We start from the raw sequence: 20,852 nt of genomic DNA, 5'->3' as shown, positions 1-20,852 counted from the left end.
TACTGAATATTGATAAAGTCATTCCGGATTCAAAGATGATTACCACCACTATGAATTCTCTTCCGGAGTCCTATCTTGGTTTCCACACCTCGCTGAATTTGTCATTGAGGGGGGGCAGAAATCCTCTCTCTTCTCACGAGTCGGTAGGATTTCTGTTGCAAGAGGAGCAGACACGAAGAAATATGGCAACCCGGGCTAGCGAGCATGCCACGATTTTCAAGTTCAAGCCCAAAGGAAAAGGGCAGCAAAAGCAACATGCCAATCAGCCCGCACATCAGCATGATCTCTGCATCCTCCCCCTACTAAAAAGGTGACTTGTGCTACTTATTCAGTGTGTGGAGTGGGGGACATTATTCTCACATCCACTGATGGCACAAATTTCAGAATTTCAGATGTTCTCTATGTGCCAGGCATAAAGAAGAATTTGTTTTCAGTGTCCTCTCTTAATAGAGGAGGATTTCAAGTTGTATTCGATGATGCTAAGTGTGCAGTCAAAGACAGAAAATGACTATGCTATGATGTTGTCTCGCACTTTGTATCGGGGTCTTTTTCAACTTGATATATATGAGAAAAGATCCGATCTTGCATTATCAGTGAGCACTCTCACTGCTGCGATGCAGAATGCGGAGTTATGGCATGCCAGATATGGTCACATGAGCTATGGCAGCTTAGAAGCATGCTATGGTTGATGCATTGCCTCCTTAAGAGTCACCTCCTCCTCATGCATGTGAGGGTCACATCCTTGGCAAGATGCATAGATTTCCTTTCAAGAAGGATGGTGCAGTGAAAGCTACATGAAAATTACAGCTTATTCACAATGATGTCTCTGGTCCCATGAGGACAATTGCTTTTGGGGGTTATCTTTATTATGTTACATTCATAGATGACTTCACCAACTACACTTGGGTCTATGGTCTTAAGGCAAAATCAGAAGAGTTTATGCATTTCAAACACTTTGTGGCTATGGTTGAGAATGAGACAGGACTCAAGGTGCAGACACTTCGCACGGATAGAGAGGGGGAGTATATGTCTCATGAGTTTGAGGCATTTTTCAAGGAGAAAGGCATCACGCATCAGCTTACAGTGAGGCTTACACCTCAATAGAATGGCAAAGTTGAGCGCAAGAATCGCACTCTTATGGAGATGGATAGATGCACGCTTACCAGTAAAAAGTTGCCTCACAGATTTTGGCTTGAAGGCCTCCTGTGTGCCAACTAAGTTTTGAATCGGGCTCCCACAAAGGCTTTGAAAACAATCACTCCCTATGAGGCATGGCATGGGAGAAAGCCTTCAGTGGATCACTTCAAAATTTTTGGTTGTGATGCATATGCCCTCGTGCCTGTGGAGTTTCGAGATAAGTTGTCAGAATGCATTTTTGTTGGGTATAGTGCACAAAGCAAAGGCTATCGTCTCTAACATCAAGAAGGATGGGGGGGATATTTTGGTCATCATTCTTTATGAAGATGACATGCTGCTCACAGGGCCAAATGAGGATATAATTGCAGATTTTAAAGCTGAGTTGAAAGCTGAATTTGACATGACAGATTTAAGCATGTTTATTTGGGAATCCAGTTTATACAAGACAAGCATGGCATCATTAAGTCTCAATCCAAGTATGTGCAGAAGCTATTGGATAGGTTCAGCATGCATGATTGTAAGCCTATAGCCACTCCCATGGAACCAGGGCTGAAGCTTACTATGTATGATGCAGGTGAATCAATGGATGTCACACGTTACAGCCAGGTTGTTGGATGTCTCATCTACTTGTGCAATACACGGCCCGATATTCAGTATGCAGTATCTCAGGTGAGCAAATATATGCACAGCCCAAAGACAACACATTGGCAAGCTATAAGTATAGAGTGAGTGAGAGAGAGCAAGAGAGAGTGTGAGAGCTGGAAGCTTGGAAGCTGGAAGCTTAGTTGCAATAGAAGAGAGTGAGAGTACGACACACTGAAGGAAAAGATAAGGTTTTGTCCTAGTGACAAAACCTTAGTAGTCACTAACCATAGTTAGTGAACTAACTGCGGTTAGGGGGAAAAACCTCTTAAAGAGGGAAAAGTGCCCCTAACTAGCTTATTATATTACATTGGTCACTGCTGAATTATATCTATAATTCTAACACCCCCCTGCAGTGCCAATGTCATGTACAAGGCTGATCAATCACCAAACGGATATAAGTTCAAGGCACTGCGAAATGCCTCAAACTTTTCACGTGGTAATGCTTTGGTGAAAATATCTGCAACGTTGTCATGTGTGGACACAAAGATCATATTGATCTCTTCTGCATGCAACTTCTCTCTGACGTAGTGATAGTGAACCTCGATGTATTTCGTGCGAGCATGAAACACTGGATTCTTTGCCACTGCAATGGCACTCTGACTATCAGTGAGAATTGGAGAGGGACCCTCCAAAGACAGATGAAGATCAGCAAATAGACGTCGCAGCCAGACACATTCAACTGTTGCTGTGAAAGCTGCCCTGTACTCAGCTTCACATGATGAGGTAGCCACTGTAGATTGTTCCTTGCTCAGCCACGAAATGCAAGATTTACCCAAAAAGAAACAATTGCCACTAGTGGACTGCCTAGTGTCATAATCACCTGCCCAATCTGAACCATTGTAGGCATGCATCTGCAAGTCACCCCCCCTGGGAAATAGTAAGCCAAAAGACTTTGTGCCCTGCAAATAACGGAAGATGCGCTTAACTGCCTGCCAATGCATAGTTTTTGGGCTGTGCATGTACCTGCTCACCTGAGATACTGCAAACTGAATATCAGGTCTAGTGTTGCAGAGATATATGAGGCATCCAACAGCCTGACTGTAAAGTGTGGCATCAACTGATTCTCCTGCATCATGCATTGTGAGTTTCAGCCCAGGCTCCATAGGAGTGGCTATGGGCTTACACTCTTGCATGTTAAATCTGTCCAAGAGTTTCTGAACATACTTGGACTGAGACATAACAGTGCCACGTCTCTCATGAGAGAACTCGATCCCCAAATAAAAGTGAAGCAGCCCCAAATCTGACATGTCAAAGTTGGTCTGCAAATCAGCTTTGAAATCTGCAATTTTTTCTTCATTGGACCCTGTGAGCAGTAAGTCATCGACATAAAGAAGGATGACTAATATTTCCCCCCCATCGATCTTGATGTAGAGGGTGCTCTCAGTAGGACTATTGTGCAGCCCCTTGCTGGTCAAAAAGGCATGTATCTTGGCATACCATGCACGAGGGGCCTGTTTCAGCCCATATAAAGCTTTGTTGAGCTTGCATACTTGAAGTGCATTTGCTATAATTTCAAAGCCCGGAGGTGGTTTGACATACACCTCTTCCAGCAAGTCCCCATTTAAGAAGGCTGTTTTTATGTCCAACTAATGAACATTCCACTCAAAATGTGCAGCCATTGCAATTACTGATCAGATGGTGGTCATCCGGGATGTAGGAGCGAATGTCTCCTCATAATCTATGCCCCTTTTCTGAGCATAGCCTTTAGCAACCAGCCTGGCCTTATATCTGTCAATGGAGCCATCTGGCTTCCGTTTGACTTTGAATACCCATCGTGTGCCAATGGCATGTTTACCCTGTGGCAAGTCCACAACATCCCAAGTCTGATTTTTTGCAATGGACTGCAACTCATCGTGCATGGCATTCATCCAATGCACATTATCCTTTGCCTCTTCAAAGGTGGCAGGCTCCTCCTCATCAAGGAGAGTACCTGCATATGCTGATTCCACTGAATTAGCACCTTCCATGTGCCTTGCTGCACTACGAGTCCTGCCAGGTAACGGAGCATCAAATTTACTCTCCCTGAGAGTCTGTAACAGCCAGTTTGGGACTGTTTTTGCTGCATGTATGTCTGCAATTTCTTGCTGCACCACCTGTTCCACTGCCTGTGGAGGGGGCATGACATCCTGTGGCGGAACTGAAGCATCTGGAGGTTGCTGTAAATTCTGATTTGGATCAGAAAAATCAGCAGGGGTACCCAAAGCAATGGGTAGCAACCCCTCAAAGACATCCTCTGAAGACGAAGGCATTTGAAATTCAGCCTGGGTGTGAGCTGAATTTTCAGAAAATATCACATCTCTACTTACTATGATTTTGCGTGTAGCAGGATTGTAGAGACGATACCCCTTGCTTTCTGCACTGTATCCAACAAATATGCATTTGACGGCTTTATCTGACAATTTGTGCCTAAATTCAACTGGCACATGTGCATAGGCAAGGCATCCAAAGACTCGGAAGTGATCCACTGAAGGCTTCCTGTCATTCCAGACCTCAAAAGGAGTTTTTGTTTTTTAAGCCTTAGTGGGAGCCCTGTTCAAAATGTAATTGGGACACATCAAACCCTCTAGCCAGAATTTATGAGGCATGTGTTTGCTTTTCAGCATACATCTGTCCATCTCCATGAGGGTTCTATTTTTCCTCTCAGCTTTGCCATTTTGCTGAGGGGTCAGCCTGACTGTGAGCTGATGCACAATACCCTTGCCCTTGAGAAAAGCATCAAATTCTGCAGATAGGTATTCCCCACCTCTATCCGTGCGCAATGTCTGTATCCTGAGTCCGGTTTCATTTTCAACCATGGCTGAAAAGTGTTTAAACACCGTGAACACTTCAGATTTCTTTTTCAGCCCATAAACCCAAGTAAAATTGGAGTAGTCATCAATAAATGTAACAAAGTAGAGATGACCACCCAACGACGGAGTCCTCATGGGACCACAGACATCACTGTGTATAAGCTGCAATTTGCGAACAGCTTTAACTGAACCATCCTTCTTGAAGGGGAATCTATGCATCTTACCTAAAATGCACCCTTCACAGGCATGTGGAGGAGATATCTCAAGAGGTGGCAATGCATCAACCATTGAAAATTTCTGAAGTGTCATCAAGCTGTTGTAATGCATGTGGCCATATCTGGCATGCCATAATTCTGCATTTTGCATGGCAGCTGTTGGGGTAGAAACTGCCAGAGCATGGGCTGCTCTTTTCTCAAAATTATCAAGCTGAAAAAGCCCACACAGCAGAGTACCAGATAACCTTAAGGCATAGTTAGCTTCCCTGTCTCGGACAGCACATTTGTCATCCTCAAAGATGACCTGAAATCCCCCTCTGTTAAGAGTGGACACTGAAAGGAGATTTTTGGTTATGCCAGGCACATATAAGACATCTGAAAGTCTGAAAATTGAGCCATCAATGGCAGTGAGCTCAACCTCTCCTGTGCCACGTACTGAATATGATGAGTTGTTGGCACAAGTGACTTTCTTACCAATGGGAGGTGGATGCAAGGAAGTAAAAAGACACTTCCTAGAAGTGATGTGCTTGGATGCACCGCTGTCAAAATACCATGCGTTCAGTGTTTCATTAACACTGAAAGCAGATGCATCTGTAGAAGAGTCAAAGCTGCAAGTCAAAAATGCATATGTATCATCACTACAAGAGGCTGTACTATCCCGAGCATCTGGAACAGCCAACCTAGAATCTGAAATGCAAGATAAAAAGGCATAATCCTGACCAACAAAGTTGGCTGCAGCATCCCCACTGTCAGATGCATGAGGGGCTGAATCTGAAACAGCCATACCTGAGCTGTTTTTCTTTTCTTTTGCAAGCCTTTTCCTGCATTCTGCTATGTGATGACCTGGCTTTTTGCAGTAGTGACAAAAACCCTTCTTTTTGGGCTTACTTGCATCATTTTTAGCCTTTTGTGAAGGCTGTCCTGACCCACTGGAAGGCTGATTTGCTGATGTCTTTGCCTGTCCCTTTGTTTTTTATTTAAATTTTGAGAGCATGGCTTGTTCACCTGCACGTGAAGCCAAATTTTTCCTGGTCTGCTCTTCCTGAAGCAGAAGTCCTATCAACTCATGAAAAGTGAGGGGATTTGCACCCCCCCTCAATGATAAGTTTAGCGAAGTGTGAAAGCTGAGATAAGACTCAGGAAGAGAATTCAGAGTGGTTGTAATCATCTATGAATCAGGAATAATTTCATCTATGTTTAACAATTGCTCTCTGAGATCCTGTAGCTTTGTGAGGTGCACTGACATGGAGTCACCCTCCTCCATATGTGTATTGCTCAACTCTCTTTTTAAGAAAGATACCCTGGCATCATTCCGTGCTGCATACATGATTTCCAAGATATCCCACGCTGCCCTGGAGGTCTTACACGACCGGATATGCGGAATGATAGATCTTTTCACTGAAAGAGCGATGCATGACAAAGCTAAGGCATCCCGTGAATCCCATCTCTTCTGCTCTGGAGTATTGACTGTAGCTGCACCAACAACTTGTCCTGCAGCTGCACCCTGTGCACGACCTCTTCCACCTCCTTGCTGAGGAGGGGTAGCAGGTGCAATATCTGCTGGTCGGATCTCATCCCCATTGACATAATCCCATAGATTTCGAGAAATCAGAATATTACGTACCATGAAACTCCAGAGGGAGTAGTTGGTACCATCCAACTTGTCTTCTTGTGAAAGACCACCAAACGGGAACTCATTTCTGATTTTGATGGGCCATTTCTGAGAAAAAGATTAAAGCAGATACAAAGCTGAATTCCCTTACTGGGAATGGAATGCACAACTCCCAAAAAACACAGCCAAGCACGGGCTGTAAATGCAACTTAGATTTCTGTACTTGCACTGTCAGAAATCTGTCCAAGCATCAAAAACTCTCCAAAATCTGCCAAAAGTGCTTCAAACACTCCAAGAAAGGCAGTATGAACTGAATACTTCAAAAAATGCTCTCCCAACACAAAAGCCCCAATTTGTGGCTTGAAATTGCAACCAGAAAGGGGCAAAATTACTAAAAGCCCCAAATCTGCAATTTTTGAACAAAAGCCCCAAATTTCAGACTAGATCTGCAGATCTGTCTGTAGAAGTCCCAAATTTTAAACAAAATCGGCAATTTTGCTCCAGATGTGGCTCCAAAACTGCACAATGATTGCAATGTCTGCAATATACAAAATGCCCCAAATGTACTCCCAAACAACTGAACCAAACTATGGTTTTCTGCAAGATGTGCTTGCCAAAGAACACCTGTGGCTGAAGGAAACCTGTGTAAATCTGCAAATACAGATCTGAAAGTACAGAAATGCACGCAGATCTATGAAAGGTACAGATGGTACGGTACAGTACGTACGGACTGTACGGCAGGTACGGAACTGACATCGTAGGTACGGAATCAGACTGTACGGCGAATCTGTACGGATGTTGCAGAGCATGTACGGTTGCTGTACGAAAGTTGTACGGCGAGTCTGTACGGAGAGAAGCGATGCAGGTGTTGTACGGAGACTGTACGTACGTTGTACGGTGCTGCACGAAAAATATACGGACGATGTACGGCGCTGCACAGAAATTGTACGGAGTCTTTACGAGAGCTGTACGGAGACAGTACCGAGGCTGTACAGATGCAGTACGTCAGACTTCCGTACAGTCGTACGGACTGTACGGACGAGTTGGAGCAGGCTGAAACTTGAAGCAAAAGGCTGGAACTTGAAGGGAGCAGGGAGCCCGAAGCTCTTGAACCCGCTCTGATACCAAATGTAAGTATAGAGTGAGTGAGAGAGAGCAAGAGAGAGTGTGAGAGCTGGAAGCTTGGAAGCTGAAAGCTTAGTTGCAATAGAAGAGAGTGAGAGTACGACACACTGAAGGAAAAGATAAGGTTTTGTCCTAGTGACAAAACCTTGGTAGTCACTAACCATAGTTAGTGAACTAACTGCGGTTAGGGGGGAAAACCTCTTAAAGAGGGAAAAGTGTCCCTAACTAGCTTATTATATTACATTGGTCACTGCTGAATTATATCTATAATTCTAACAGATATTCAGTATGCAGTATCTCAGGTGAGCAAATATATGCACAGCCCAAAGACAACACATTGGCAAGCTGTAAAGCGCATCTTCCGTTATTTGCAAGGCACAAAGTCTTTTGGCTTGATGTTTCCCAGGGGGGGTGACTTACAGATGCATGCTTACAATGATTCAGATTGGGCTGGAGACTATGATACCAGGCAATCCACTAGTGGTAATTGTTTCTTTTTGGGCAAAGCTTGCATTTCTTGGTTGAGCAAGAAGCAATCTACAGTGGCTACTTCCTCATGTGAAACTGAGTACAAGGCAGCTTTCACAGCGACAGTTCAATGTGTTTGGTTGCGATGTTTGTTCGCTGATCTTCGTCTCTTTGGAGGGTCCTTCTCCAATTCTCACTGATAGTCAGAGTGCTAACTCGGTATTCATTCTCATAAATTGCAGCTGGTAACTGCCAAACAATTCAAAAGGCTCCTCAAGAAAGATGTTAGCTTGTTTGCTTCAAAGCTTGAGGCTGGAGATAACGAGGCAAGTCCCAATTCTACCGCGACCACTTCTTAAGAGTATCAGAGGAGGGATTCATTATCAGACCCAAGTATCTCGAGGACAGAGGAGTCTCGCATGCACTGAGGATTGCCATTGGGAAGATCTGTGTCTCATCTCATTGGCTAAGGATCGAGACAAGCACGAATACCCAGGGAGCAGCGGCTATGTGTGCTTTGCACACTAGGAGTGATTGAGACATAGGAGTGTTTCCTATGTGTCTGCCCAGCCTATTATGGGATCAAGGGACGATACCATTGCCTCTACCAGGAGGGGAATGGCTTCGGTCCACTCTCACGATTGATCCACTTCCAAAATTAGGTCTGCATTGTCTTTGAGTTGTGCCAACACAAGGAGACCCTACTACAACAGATTAGAGAGCAGTAGGAGGCAATCAGACCACACGATAGAGAGTCTGACAGAGCACAACGTCACGTCACAATCTTCAATCCATTTGAGTTAGCTCCAAAACACATCGCGATTTAGGTGGAGGAGAAAGTTGACATGCGAGCATCCTCGATTACTGATAGAGGGATGGAGAGACCACCTACAGCACGGACAATGACTAGAGCACACTCTATCGAGGTCCGTCCTATCACAACTTTCCTCAGGGGAGACCGCCCGAGGCGAGGGGTTACCCTGAACATAGCCCAACAAGTTCAGAGATCGAGGAGACCACGTCCCCCTCCGCCACCACATCAAAGGCCTAGCAGTTGGAGACAACCTCACATGCGAGACAACATGGAGGGTTGGTAAAGCTGAAGCTCCAACAAGACCACTTGTAATGAAACTACGAATAGCTATGGAAAGGTCCACTCTCATGAGCATGAGGGCAACCCTGAAAGGGACTAGAATATTTTTGGATGACGATCTCACTTTCTAGAAAGATAGTAGAAACAACATGAAATAGTGCTGTAAATGAGATAAACTTGACAATACATGCTCCCTTCGTGACTTGACCCTTTTGTAGATGAAGTCCTTGATGCCTCTGAAGCTACCTTGGGTGAGGAGAGTGTGGAAATGGGGCTGGAATGAGAACAGCTTAGAAAAACAGCCTGTAGGCTAGAGAGAGAAAGCCTTTATGGAGTGATAGCTGTAGAGAGAGAGGGCCAATGCTGATCCCAAGGGAGGGGATGTAAGAGAGGAGCTGCTGCTGTTCCAGAGGTGCACAGAAAGGCAGATTTCTGCAAGGGGAATGGGCTGGAACAGTATAGAGAGAAATTCTGCAGTAGAGAGAGAAAGACTGCAGCAGGAGAGAGAAAGGGGCTGTGGCTGCTCCAAGCTAGGACAAGCAGAGAGGATGCTGCTGCTGTTCCAGAAGAGCTGAGAGGGGACAGATTTCTGGAGAGGAAGGGCTGGAACTGTAGAGAGAGAATGTGCTGCTGTAGAGAGAGAAAGTGCTGCTGAGGTGAGAGAATGGCCTGGGGAGAAGCTGGCTGCACCCAAGGAGCTGGAGAGGCTCTGCTGCATCAAACAAAAGGAGAGAGAATAAAAGTGACGAATTTTTCATGTAGGGAATGAAGGGGAGAGGCCTTCTTTTATAGGCTCAGCCCCCCCCTCAGGCTTAGAGTGGAAGGTGGACACTTGTCCCAGATTTTTGGTGGGCTGCAGTCCCAAAGAGGACAGCCCACAACCTGCCCCAAATCTACCATATCTGGGGCCAGACACTTGGCCTGCATGCCCTGCCACTTGCCATGCATGCTGCCACATGTGTGGGACAGGTGGACTGACCTGCCAGCTCAGATTCCATGTGGCAGTCTGCCACGTGTCACTCCCAAAAACCCTAAAATTTCAAAGTTGTCTGATCGCACCCACGGGTTCCTAACAGCTTGGACTATCTATTGACGTACTCTAAGGTCATAATTGAGCCATACTGAGCTCATTTGTTTGTCGTCTTATCTTGTATCTCCATTACTCTTGGCATGCTGCCAGGCCCACACCCAAAGCTCAGGGAACATTCTCTTGAATGGTTCCTAGGTCAGTATGCAATCTGTGCATTTGATTGGTCCCATGTTTGGGTACTCAGGTGGGGTGTGGTTTCCAGATGTCCCTCTCAAAGAGAGGCCATCACTCTTGTGGGTCATTGCACTAGGGCAGACAAGATTCAAGAGGCAACACTCTACTCTAGACCCCATTTTCACTCTGAGGGTTGTCATTGAGGAGAAGAGGTTCAGACATTAGAAAGTCTACACATGCTTCATAGGCTTTCGAAAGGCTTTCGACACTGTCCCACGATCCTGTATGATCAAGAGACTACAGGAGATGCAAATTCTAGAGATGTTGATCTGGGGTGTGATGAGTTTATATGAGTCAGTCAAAGGTAGGGTACGTGCTCCAGGCGGTCTATCGGATTGGGTCGAGAGCACAATTGGAGTGAAGTAGGCTTGCCCTCTCTCTTTAAACTCTACATCGATGAGATCACATCTTTCATAGATCGCCTAGGGGGCGAGGGTTGATCTCCTCATACAGATATCGTTATACGCTGATGATATAGTCCTTATATCCTCTTCGACGAAGGGGCTGCAGAGAGATTTGTAGGCATTAGAGGTGTTCTAGCAGAAAGAGAGACCTGACGGTCAACCTTGGGAAAACTAAGTTTATTATCTTCAACACCTCACTAGCAGTGATTTGCCGACTTAGTTTCACCTATCGTGGCGAGCCATTGGAGATAGTGCAGTCGTACAATATTTGGGACCAGTCTTTACAGGGCCCATCTTCACGATGACCCATGCAGCCCAAGCACAGCTCACACAAGGGCGTAGTGCTTTGGCTAGACTAGAGCGACTGTACTTCCATGCGCACTTCTAGGATCCACCAATGAAGGGCTCACTTTTTGACACACTGGTGCAACCGACTGCCATGTATGCAACACCCTTCTGAGGATGCGATCTTCTGAGGACAAACTGGAGGAGATTCAAAAGGCTACAGGTGACGATGGGGTCCAAGATGATCCGATGTAAGCCCTCGGTCCCAAATGAGATAGTACAAGCAAAGTTCGCCATGACACCTCTCCAAGTTGATGCCATCTTTCACACAGTGACTTTCATCCACAGAGTCTCGAACTTACTCCACTGGAGACTTCCGAGGTTGGCCCTAGAGTCATCTAGATGGCTAGCAGAGAGCGGGGCAAACACATGGTATGCACGCATATCTACATGGCTTGCCAGGCACGGTATCCAAATGGACAGGCTTCCCTCCTTTCAGTATAGCATGGATGCGCCTCCTGAGTCCATCCCACGAGATGAGATCAACCGTATCATACGGTTAGACCTCCTCCAGCTTCATACATCTCGGACTTGGGGAAAGGACCAGGAGCTCCCCACGAAGACCCAGTTCTACCGCGACCACTTCTTGAGAGTATCAAAGGAGAGATTCATCATCAAACTCCAGTATCTCGAGGACAAACGAGTCTCCCATGCACTGAGGATTGCCATTGGTCAAATGCGGGTTTCGCCCCATCAGCTGAGGATCGAGGCTGGGAGAGCGGCAGGTATACCCAGAGAGCAATGGGTCTGCACACTATGTACGCTGGGGGCGGTTGAGACAAAGGAGCATTTTCTTTGTGTTTGTCCAGCCTACTACAAGATCAGGGGGCGCTACCACTGTCTCTACCTGGAGAAGAGTGGCTTCGGCACTTTATCACGACTGATCCATTTTCATGACCAGGTCTATATCCGGCTCTGATGGTTATGTGTCGGCACAAGGAGATACTACTGCGAAAGATCAAAGAACAGCAGGGGATGGCCACACCACCACATGACATAGAGGATGACCGGGCACAACGACACGTCACAAACTTTTATACGATTGAGTCAGCCTCCGGACACAGTGGAGTGGAGGAGGAGCTAGCCGACATGAGAGCAGTCTGGATCAGCAACCAACATAGTAGCATTGAGAGAGGGACGCAGAGACCACATGCGCAACAGAGAGTCCTCAAAGTACACTCTATTGAGGTCCGACCTATCACAGCCTTCCTCAAGGGGGACCGACAAAGACGAGGGGTCACTCTGGACATAGCTCAGAGAGTTCAGAGCGAGGAGACCGCATCCCCCACCGCAACGCAAGACAGCTCAACAGACACAGATATGAGACATCTTTGCAGCCCACCAAAGAGCCATCATTGTACCAAGCTTCAGTTTCTGATTATGTTTCCAAGTCCCAACGCCAAGACTGACACTGGATAGATTGATCTAGTCCACTATGCAGTTGCAGTTGACTATTTCTATTCGTGATTATGATTTTGTTAGCATAGATTAGTACTCAGCAAGGGTCCTAGCGTGCCCTTTGCTTCAGCCCACTGAGGCTTGTATGAGTTCGCTTTTCTGTGTACTTTGTCCCATAGGCCCGCGAGGCCTCCCATGGACATTAATACATCTCTCTCTCTCTCTCTCTCTCTCTCTCTCTCTCTCTCTCTCTCCCTTCTAATAATTATGCCCTCTTCTCTGAACCCGACCCCCTTTCTTACATTGCGAACTGCACTTCCATACCCCTGTGTTTGCAGACTTTACCCAATGCATTGAACTGCACCTACATATTCTTTTTCCTCTTGTAAAGAGAACCACATCATTGCATAGAGAGGCAACCCGAAATCCTTCTCCACTGCATAGTGTCATATAAAATGTGTTTCAGACCTTTAAGAAACACATAAAAAATGTTTCCTACGTTTGAAATTAGTTTCAAATAAAGTTGTTTGGATTTTAATTATAGTTTGACCTTTTTAGAATTATCATTTGCCTTCATGGAGGCCGTGGGAGGGTCATTGATGACTCTGGTCATTGCTTCATATGTAATCTCCTTTCAGTAGTTATTCATCTACATTCTTTGCTTTTGACTTTTTCTGCCTGTGGCTAATTGTAGTCTATAATCATTGTTGTTATGCAAAAGTGCGCTTATGTATGATCAATATGGTTTTTGTGTCATGTATGGAGTCACTTACAATCTTTATTTGCACATTTTTTGTTATGACATGAGTCATTCCCTAGGTATAAATGTTGATATTTTCTCTGTCCAGATGAAACCCGTTTCATGTTTTTCGAAACCTATGAAACCCATTTCAAACCTGTGGTTTTGGAAACGCCTGGCAACTATTCTTCACTGCGCTCTCATCCATTCTCCTAATTCATCAATGAACGAACCGAAGAGATTTGGTGAGAGGGGGCACCCTTGCTTGACTCTTTTCCTTGAGCTTGACCCACCTACAAGTGGCCTTGCCAATTTGGCAAGTACTTTCTCATCCATGGCTTCCTTGAGTGCTTTGGGGGTTTGCATCTTTTCTAATCTTATGGGGTACTGTTTTTTATTCTTACTATCTGTCTGTACTCTCTTGCATTGTTTTTTTCCTTGCCGTGTCTACCATTTTCCATGATTTATTTGCTGTTCTGCAGTATTTCTATCATTTGTCCATTCCCTGGCAGGTGTGAGGCATCCCATACTATGAGGTTGTCTTTTCTAGTTTCTTCTCATAAATGTGTGACTTTTTATAATCCACTTTCAGAAGGGTGAGTGTACTGTGTTATGCACTCTGTTTTTATTCAGTGAACCTTGTCCCTTGTCCCTTCCATCCCCAGGGAGACTGCCCTCTGGTCACACTCCAAAGTCTCTCCATTGATATGAGGTATTGCACCATGTCTCTTGCATCTACGCTTATGACGGTGTAGTCAATCATATTTGAACCTCGAGGGGGTTTGCATGTGTAGCCAACCGTTTCTTTGAAGAGAGGAGTGCCATTGCATATCTATAGAGCAAAATATTGACACGATCTGGGGACTTGTTTTCCCATATGGCTGATCTCTCCTGCATCTTCTATCGTACCCCTCCAGCCCCTCTTTTCCTCACTATCCTCGTCCATTTCCTCCATTTACCAGTCACATTTGGATGCCTCATTTGTAGACAAGGCAATTGCTGCTTGTTTCTTGCTTCACCATATTATACAGTCCTGATTGAGCAAAAAATGTATACCAGTCACTTTGCCTCTTTTCAACCCCAACCTAGATCACAGGTCTTCAGTTGCTTTGACCATCATAGTTGACAATTGTGCAGCCAAACAATGGATTCAGCCTTGGTTTAAATAAGTTGCTTTGGGACATAGACTTTGTGCAGCCACGATGTGTTTTTTTAATTCCTAGAAGGATCTTTTTCCAAGTAACAAAACAAAAGACATATGCTAAGAATACGCAAATATTTGAACTCTGTGGCCCATGGGCATGGGCTGAAAAAAGTTACAAGACATGAATACAATGAATGTCACCAAGCTGTAAATACTCCAAAGTCAAAGGTCCATTTATTTGATCATAATTAATGAGTCTTTCATTTATTTAATTATGTTCAAAAAGTTATATTTATTTGGTCAAAGTATAATACTTAACTCCGGTTAAGTAAGCACCTTGGTTAGGAAGACTTGGCTTAGGCCAAGATGGTTAACTACGGTTAACCAAAGAACCACAGCGCTGACTTCCGTCAGAGAGTGTTGACTTCGGTCAACGAGACTTCGCTTACACCAAGAGGGTTAACTTCAGTTAACCAAGATGTGCCAACCTCGGTTAGAGAGACGTCCTCGGTCAACCAAAGAATTTGATTGATGTTGTGTGCACATGTTTGCTTGGTGGGGATGCCCACTGAGACTAGGATTAGTCTAGAATTGATTTGCATGCAAAAGCGCTAAAGATTAATGGGTGCCATGGCTATGTGCGCTTTAATTAATGGTTGCATGTTCTAGGGTTTAATTGCCCCAGCGCTATGGAGCCAGTGAGTAGCTAGGAGGTGTCCATGTGACCGAGGGCTACGAAGACCCTAGAATTTTGCCCTTTGAGGCATGTAACTAAATCTTAGTAAGTTATTTTGACACTTGGCATGTTGCAAAAATGAGCTGAGAGATCTTGTAAATTGGATTCACGTTTGAATTTTTCTGTAACACAGCCAAGTGTTGGACTCTTCTGACTTTAGTTGACCAAAATGTATCAACCTCGGTTGGAGAGACTTGGCCATAATTAAGGCGCTTTGACTGATGATCAAGTCCCTTAATTACGATCAAGAGGGTTGACCTCGGTTGACCAAAGAATTTGTTTTATGTTATGTGCACATGTTTGCTTGGTGGGGACGCCCATTGAGACTAGGATTAGTCTAGAATTGATTTTGCATGCAAAAGCGCTACGATTAATGGGTGCCATGGCTATGTACGCTTTAATTAATGGTTGCAAGTTCTAAGAGGGGTTGATTGCCCAAGCGCTACAGAGCCAGTGAGTAGCTAGGAGGTGTCCATGTGAGCGAGGGCTACGAAGGCCCTAATATTTGGCCCTTTGAGGCATGTAACTAAATCTTAGTTAGTTATTTTGACACTTGGCATGTTGCCGAAAGGAATGAGCTAAGAGCTCTTGTAAATGGGATTCACGTTTGAATTTTTCTGTAACACAGTCAAGCGCTGAACTCTTGTACTCAGTTTTCATTGAATAAATAAAAACCTTCGGGGGAGTCCAGCCCGACAAATTGTCCTGGGCCCTAGTGCTGTGTGAGAGAGGGAGAGAGGGAGAGATGATTAATTCTCAGCAGTAATAGTTCAATCAGCAGGAAAAGAATTCGGGAAAGGTTTCACTGAGAGGGAGAGATGATGAATTCTCAGCAGTAATAGTTAAACCAGCAGAGGAAAAGAATTCGGGAAAGGTTTCAGTGAAATATGCTAGATCATGGGATTTGAAACATCCCTAACCTTCTACCTATGATTAACAAAGTATCAGTGCATATTATCAAAGTTAGTAACAACAGTATGAGTTTGCTCAACATCATAACCATTACTCACGGAAATTGGTTTGAAAATTTACATTATGCGTTCATTGATCAGAACCCACCATGAATGATTCACTTTGGATCGAGTAGCTGAAATATGACTTACTCTAACTAGACCAGGGTGCACAGCTATTCGTACAATTCGAGCCCCAGAAAGGCTTGGAAACTCTGCATCTTGGAATTGCTCAGACATTTTCCAAGGTATTTGATCTCCAGCAGGAGTAGTTCCATCGCTCAAACTTCTCAATGCAGATTCTTTAGAAATCCTTCCTTCCAAGCAAACCTGTCACAGGCAAGTAAAGCCGTATCAAATTGTATAGAAGGCTACCTGCAAAGTACAGCAAAGAGAGTTTCCAATGATCTGGTATAAAACCCTGCTCAAGATGTACGGACTGCCCTTTTACTTACTTGAGCTACACATAAGATATCAGGCATTGCATTCTGGGTTTCATCCACAGGTCCTAGATAAGAAAAAGAGTGCCCATGCATGAGAATCTATACCCAACGTTCCTTTTCACATGTAATCTACAAAAACAGTAATGCTTACCAAGAAGCACAAATAAATGGTGTGCTGGAGCATCTGACATAAGTTGCAAATCATTCGGCGTATTCTTATAATGCGAAGCCACGTACAAAGCCATCATTCTCTTCAGCCAAGTTGAATCAAAGGTCTTCCAAATGAGTCCCACTCTCACCTACTTCTTATCAACACACATGCAAGCATTGAAATAAAAGCACCTCCTGCAGAATTTAGAGATGGCATTTACCTGAAGGAAAATTTCACTGGCTTTATGGTATGAGAACAGAGTGTCACGATTCACGTAGTATAGTCGGCACTCACTTGGGTGAGGTAATCTTCGAACAGAAGAAATCAAAAATTAAGACTGAAGTGAAAAAATCCTCAGCAGCAATTACTGCACCAGAATCATGCAGAGGACATTTCTTGGACATAATTACAAGCTTTTTGTGTATACCTGCCCTCGAGTTTAGGGATGTGGTTGGCAGCATCCAAACAAAGAAGCTCGTGCAACCATGCTTCAATAGGATCTCCAAGAGCATACCTAATAGGCTCTGCTAGTTCCACTTCCCTAAAGACTCTGCCTGCAAAGCACATAAACGTTTAAATTTTAGGAAGCAGATTTCCATCCGGTTAAGATAAGGATAAGATGACAAATCATGTCTCGGCTCGCAACCGTCAAGTATGTGCGACTCTATAAATGAAGCCACAACACCAATAATAACTTTAGTGGAATTGATAGGAATATGGAGAAAAACCAGGCATAGATTAAGTGACATAAAGGCAGACTTCTGTAAAGTGGGAAGACACCCAAAAAAACAACACTCTATAAGCACTAGCATGTTAAACAAACGTAGAGTAAGGTAGCAACCCTTAGCCAAAGCCTCTTGTCTTCTTGTTCTCTACCAATGTTCAGTCAAGCCCCATATAGAAAAAGGTTTTCCAAATTGTCCATACCACCATGTACTGTACCTTCAAAACCCTGGGTCTGTTTTTTTCCTTCTGAAATAGATGTTTTCTACAGTCCTTCAACCTCTTTTCCTTAGCTGCTCACTGCCACTTCTAGGTACCAACACATCCACAAGCACCAAATCCCAGAGTCTACTAGCCTCATGAGTAACAATTATGACATACACTTTGTATGTGATATATGTTTTCTCTCTCATGATTCATCGCTCATCTAGAGTCTAGATTCTGTCAAAGTAAACAAAGTATGAACTTTTTTTTTTGTGAAAGACATTTGTATTATATTACAAGAAATTGTGAAACTATCCCATAAAAAAGGATCTCATTATAGGACAAAAAGGCACGACAATCCAGATCCTTGCACGTAGGCAATCAAAGAATGATTGCCGTAGGGAAGCACGGAAGAAATGATACTTAGACAAGGAAGGGTCACCAAAGACTCTATGATTGCGGTCCTTCCATAGAGTCCACAGTGCCCAAAAACGAGCCCAATGAAAGCAAAGATCAAATCCTTGCCTAACACAAAAACACCGAAGATCCAGAATAGCTTGCCAAAAGTAGTCGTAGGAAAACGAGCCATAAGTCATTGTTTAAGCATAACAAGAAATTACGAGAATCTGGCCAATGCCAAAACACATGAGGCATAGATTCCTGCAAGGATATACATCAGCGACAAACAGCAGGAGCAATGTGACGGCAAGCCAATATCTGTCCAAACGGAACAACCCCAAGGAGAACTCTCCAAAAGAAAATCTGTTGACGAAGAGGGTTAGGTGACAAATGAAGTACACATGTCCATATAACAAGTATGACCTGACCTTCATTAGACTGCATTGCACAATCAAAACAGAGAAATTTGTGACAGTGGACTTGCCAAGGTCTATGAAGACAAGCTAATCACCACATACAGCGCAGTCTGATATCCAAGGCTAAATGTTCCCCAGCTAAAGCATTAAGGTGCATGAACAAGTCAACGACCCCTCTGCTGATTGATGCTGATGATACGTTGACTCCATTGCTCCTGATCGAAGTCGTACAGCACTCCTAACAATTACAATGGCCTTTGTTTCTACGCTTGTTAAACAATACTTTCCTCTCTTTCTTCTCATCTACATGAAACACACTGCCTTCTACACTAAAGCATCTGCTCTCCAAACCGGAACCGGCTAACATTTATGCCCCAACTACCTCACTTACTAAAAATTTAAGTTAATATTGCTTGTCAAACCCTTATTCTCCCACTGGGAGATGCCTGGCTCCGGATGCCATTTATGCAACTTCTGCAATCATACCTGATTCTATAAGAACTCTAACAATACCTTTCAAAGTCAATGTATCTAATGCACAACCACTATGTTTGAGTTGATAAGAACTTTTCAACCAGTCAGCCTTGACAGGCCAGCTGGGTAGTCTGCTGCCCAATCACGTTTATAAATCAAGTAGTAAATATTGGCAAGCCTCTTAGAGGACCAGTCAAGACTACAGCAATTGTCCTTCTGAATGCACGATTCAGCTCTAGTGACAGGATTTGCAAAATAATGACACTAGTTCTGACTATCATTTTTATTTTCAATGCACTATCAGCTCTGGTAATAGGATAGCATCTCTGGCACCAGGATATTCTTGATCTCACACGTTTTGAATGCCGAGCCAAGTTCATTTTGTGAACTGGAAAACCTTGTAAGTGTTATATTCAGCTAAAGGTAATGACTCCAAGGTCATCTAGCTGTATCTTTGATCACTATAGCGCCAAAGGCAAGAGCCATAGCTCTTACCCAATACATCGCTCAAAAGATCGAGCTTTGATTCAACTTCACTTCCAAAAATATATTTTTTTCCTTCAATCTCTGTAACTCCAGATGTCGCACTGCCTTATTCAGAAACATAAATAGCAGGTTTCGTCAAAAAAAAACACCATTATAGACAGTCATAGATGGGATGAAAACTATCTCTGTAGTAATAATATTATATACAGGACATTTCTGGAGACACTGTACAAAACAAATACAATTTAATTTAGAATTTTTTTAATGACTGGAGTCCAAGTCTTGTTTTCTCAATGGCTGTGTTACTAGACCAGCAAGCAACCTTTACTGAAATATATCAACTGACTCATCTGAAATGACAACTGTAGCAGAAGAACTAAATTCAAGCTCCAAAGGTTATCAGCTCTCTTGTTAGTATCATACCAGAGACTTGCCCAGACAATGGCCCATTCTCAGCAGGAAGTTTTTGACCCTGTTCTCGAAGCTGCTGAATAAGCTTTAAAGATAAAGATCGCCCTGTGCCTTCATATCTGTCATTCAATAAACAACAAAACAATCAGTACCTGAGTGGCAAGTCTGGACACAACGATAGCAATAGCAACGTATATATTTCCAGTAATAAAAGGATCAATGTTCGTTACCCATTGACAGTAGAGCAGAGGAAGACCAAGTAAGGCCCTAGTAATGCCTTGACTAGAGGCAAAGGAATTGCAGCAGCTTCATCGATCACAACTAATTCTGCTTGTGCTAGCTTCTCATGATCTTGAGGTTGTATAAACTGCATGCATACATTCATTAGACACCCATAAGTTCATGACTAAAACCAAAAGAAGGTACAGTTCTCAGCCACACTTTAATTTCAGATCAGCACATATAAACCTGATGCTGTATTTCATCTTTGTGCCCAGTCTTTTCAAAAACGTCTATTTTACTTGTTGCTTGTTCAAATACCAAAGAGAAAATCAGAGAGCACACAATTTGCATGTTTTAATCAGTCTATATTTACATAAATTACCAAGCCAGAACAGGATGTGTGCCAGAAAGAGAGAAAGATGTATGTATTAACGTCTTCGGGCTCTAACTCGATCTCCCTAGAAGCGCACAAAGTGCTCCCTATGGTGAGCCAATTTCCAAAACTATCTTATGTGGAACTGAAGGCTTACTGCAAATCATCCGTGAAAGCATGAGAATCTAAAGCCTCTTATGTTATGCTCTAGCCGGGATAGCATGACCTCGGATAGATCGGTGGGCATTTTCTCTTAGATGACCGACTTTTGTAATAGTTAATGTGCGTAATTGAAATGGTCAAGAGAAGTAACTGCCAAGGTCCTAGGTGAGGGCGGAATGGCATTGACTAGATAGTTCTGAGTGCTAAGGCCTAGGTGCACCTAAATGTGCAATAATGCCAAGGGGCAAGTGGTCTTAATGTGCCCCAAGAGAGGGGTAAAAAGGTGCACCAAGTGGAGAGGCTAAATTGATGACATTTGGCAAG

The 20,852-nt window shown here is 43.9% G+C and overlaps 1 protein-coding gene across 1 annotated transcript in view; it reads right to left on the bottom strand.

Annotated features, from left to right (window-relative positions):
- LOC147903725 (RNA cytidine acetyltransferase 1-like) overlaps positions 1-20,852 on the bottom strand; it is a 92,512-nt gene that overhangs the window by 41,084 nt on the left and 30,576 nt on the right. The window contains exons 10-16 of the mRNA XM_087400824.1: positions 20,002-20,138; positions 19,784-19,890; positions 17,086-17,212; positions 16,879-16,966; positions 16,659-16,758; positions 16,520-16,572; positions 16,218-16,394 (exon numbers count right to left, since the gene is read on the bottom strand). Coding sequence (XP_087256950.1) covers positions 16,218-16,394; positions 16,520-16,572; positions 16,659-16,758; positions 16,879-16,966; positions 17,086-17,212; positions 19,784-19,890; positions 20,002-20,138 — 789 coding nt within the window. The remainder of the gene's footprint in view (positions 1-16,217; positions 16,395-16,519; positions 16,573-16,658; positions 16,759-16,878; positions 16,967-17,085; positions 17,213-19,783; positions 19,891-20,001; positions 20,139-20,852) is intronic.

Source organism: Dipteris shenzhenensis, chromosome 3 (assembly GCF_047967505.1).
Source record: "Dipteris shenzhenensis isolate YYH24624 ecotype China chromosome 3, Dip_SZ_1.0, whole genome shotgun sequence".
In the NCBI taxonomy this organism is placed as follows: domain Eukaryota; kingdom Viridiplantae; phylum Streptophyta; class Polypodiopsida; order Gleicheniales; family Dipteridaceae; genus Dipteris; species Dipteris shenzhenensis.
The sequence above is the reverse complement of the archived record's forward strand: the minus strand, read 5'-3'. Positions and strand labels throughout refer to the sequence as shown.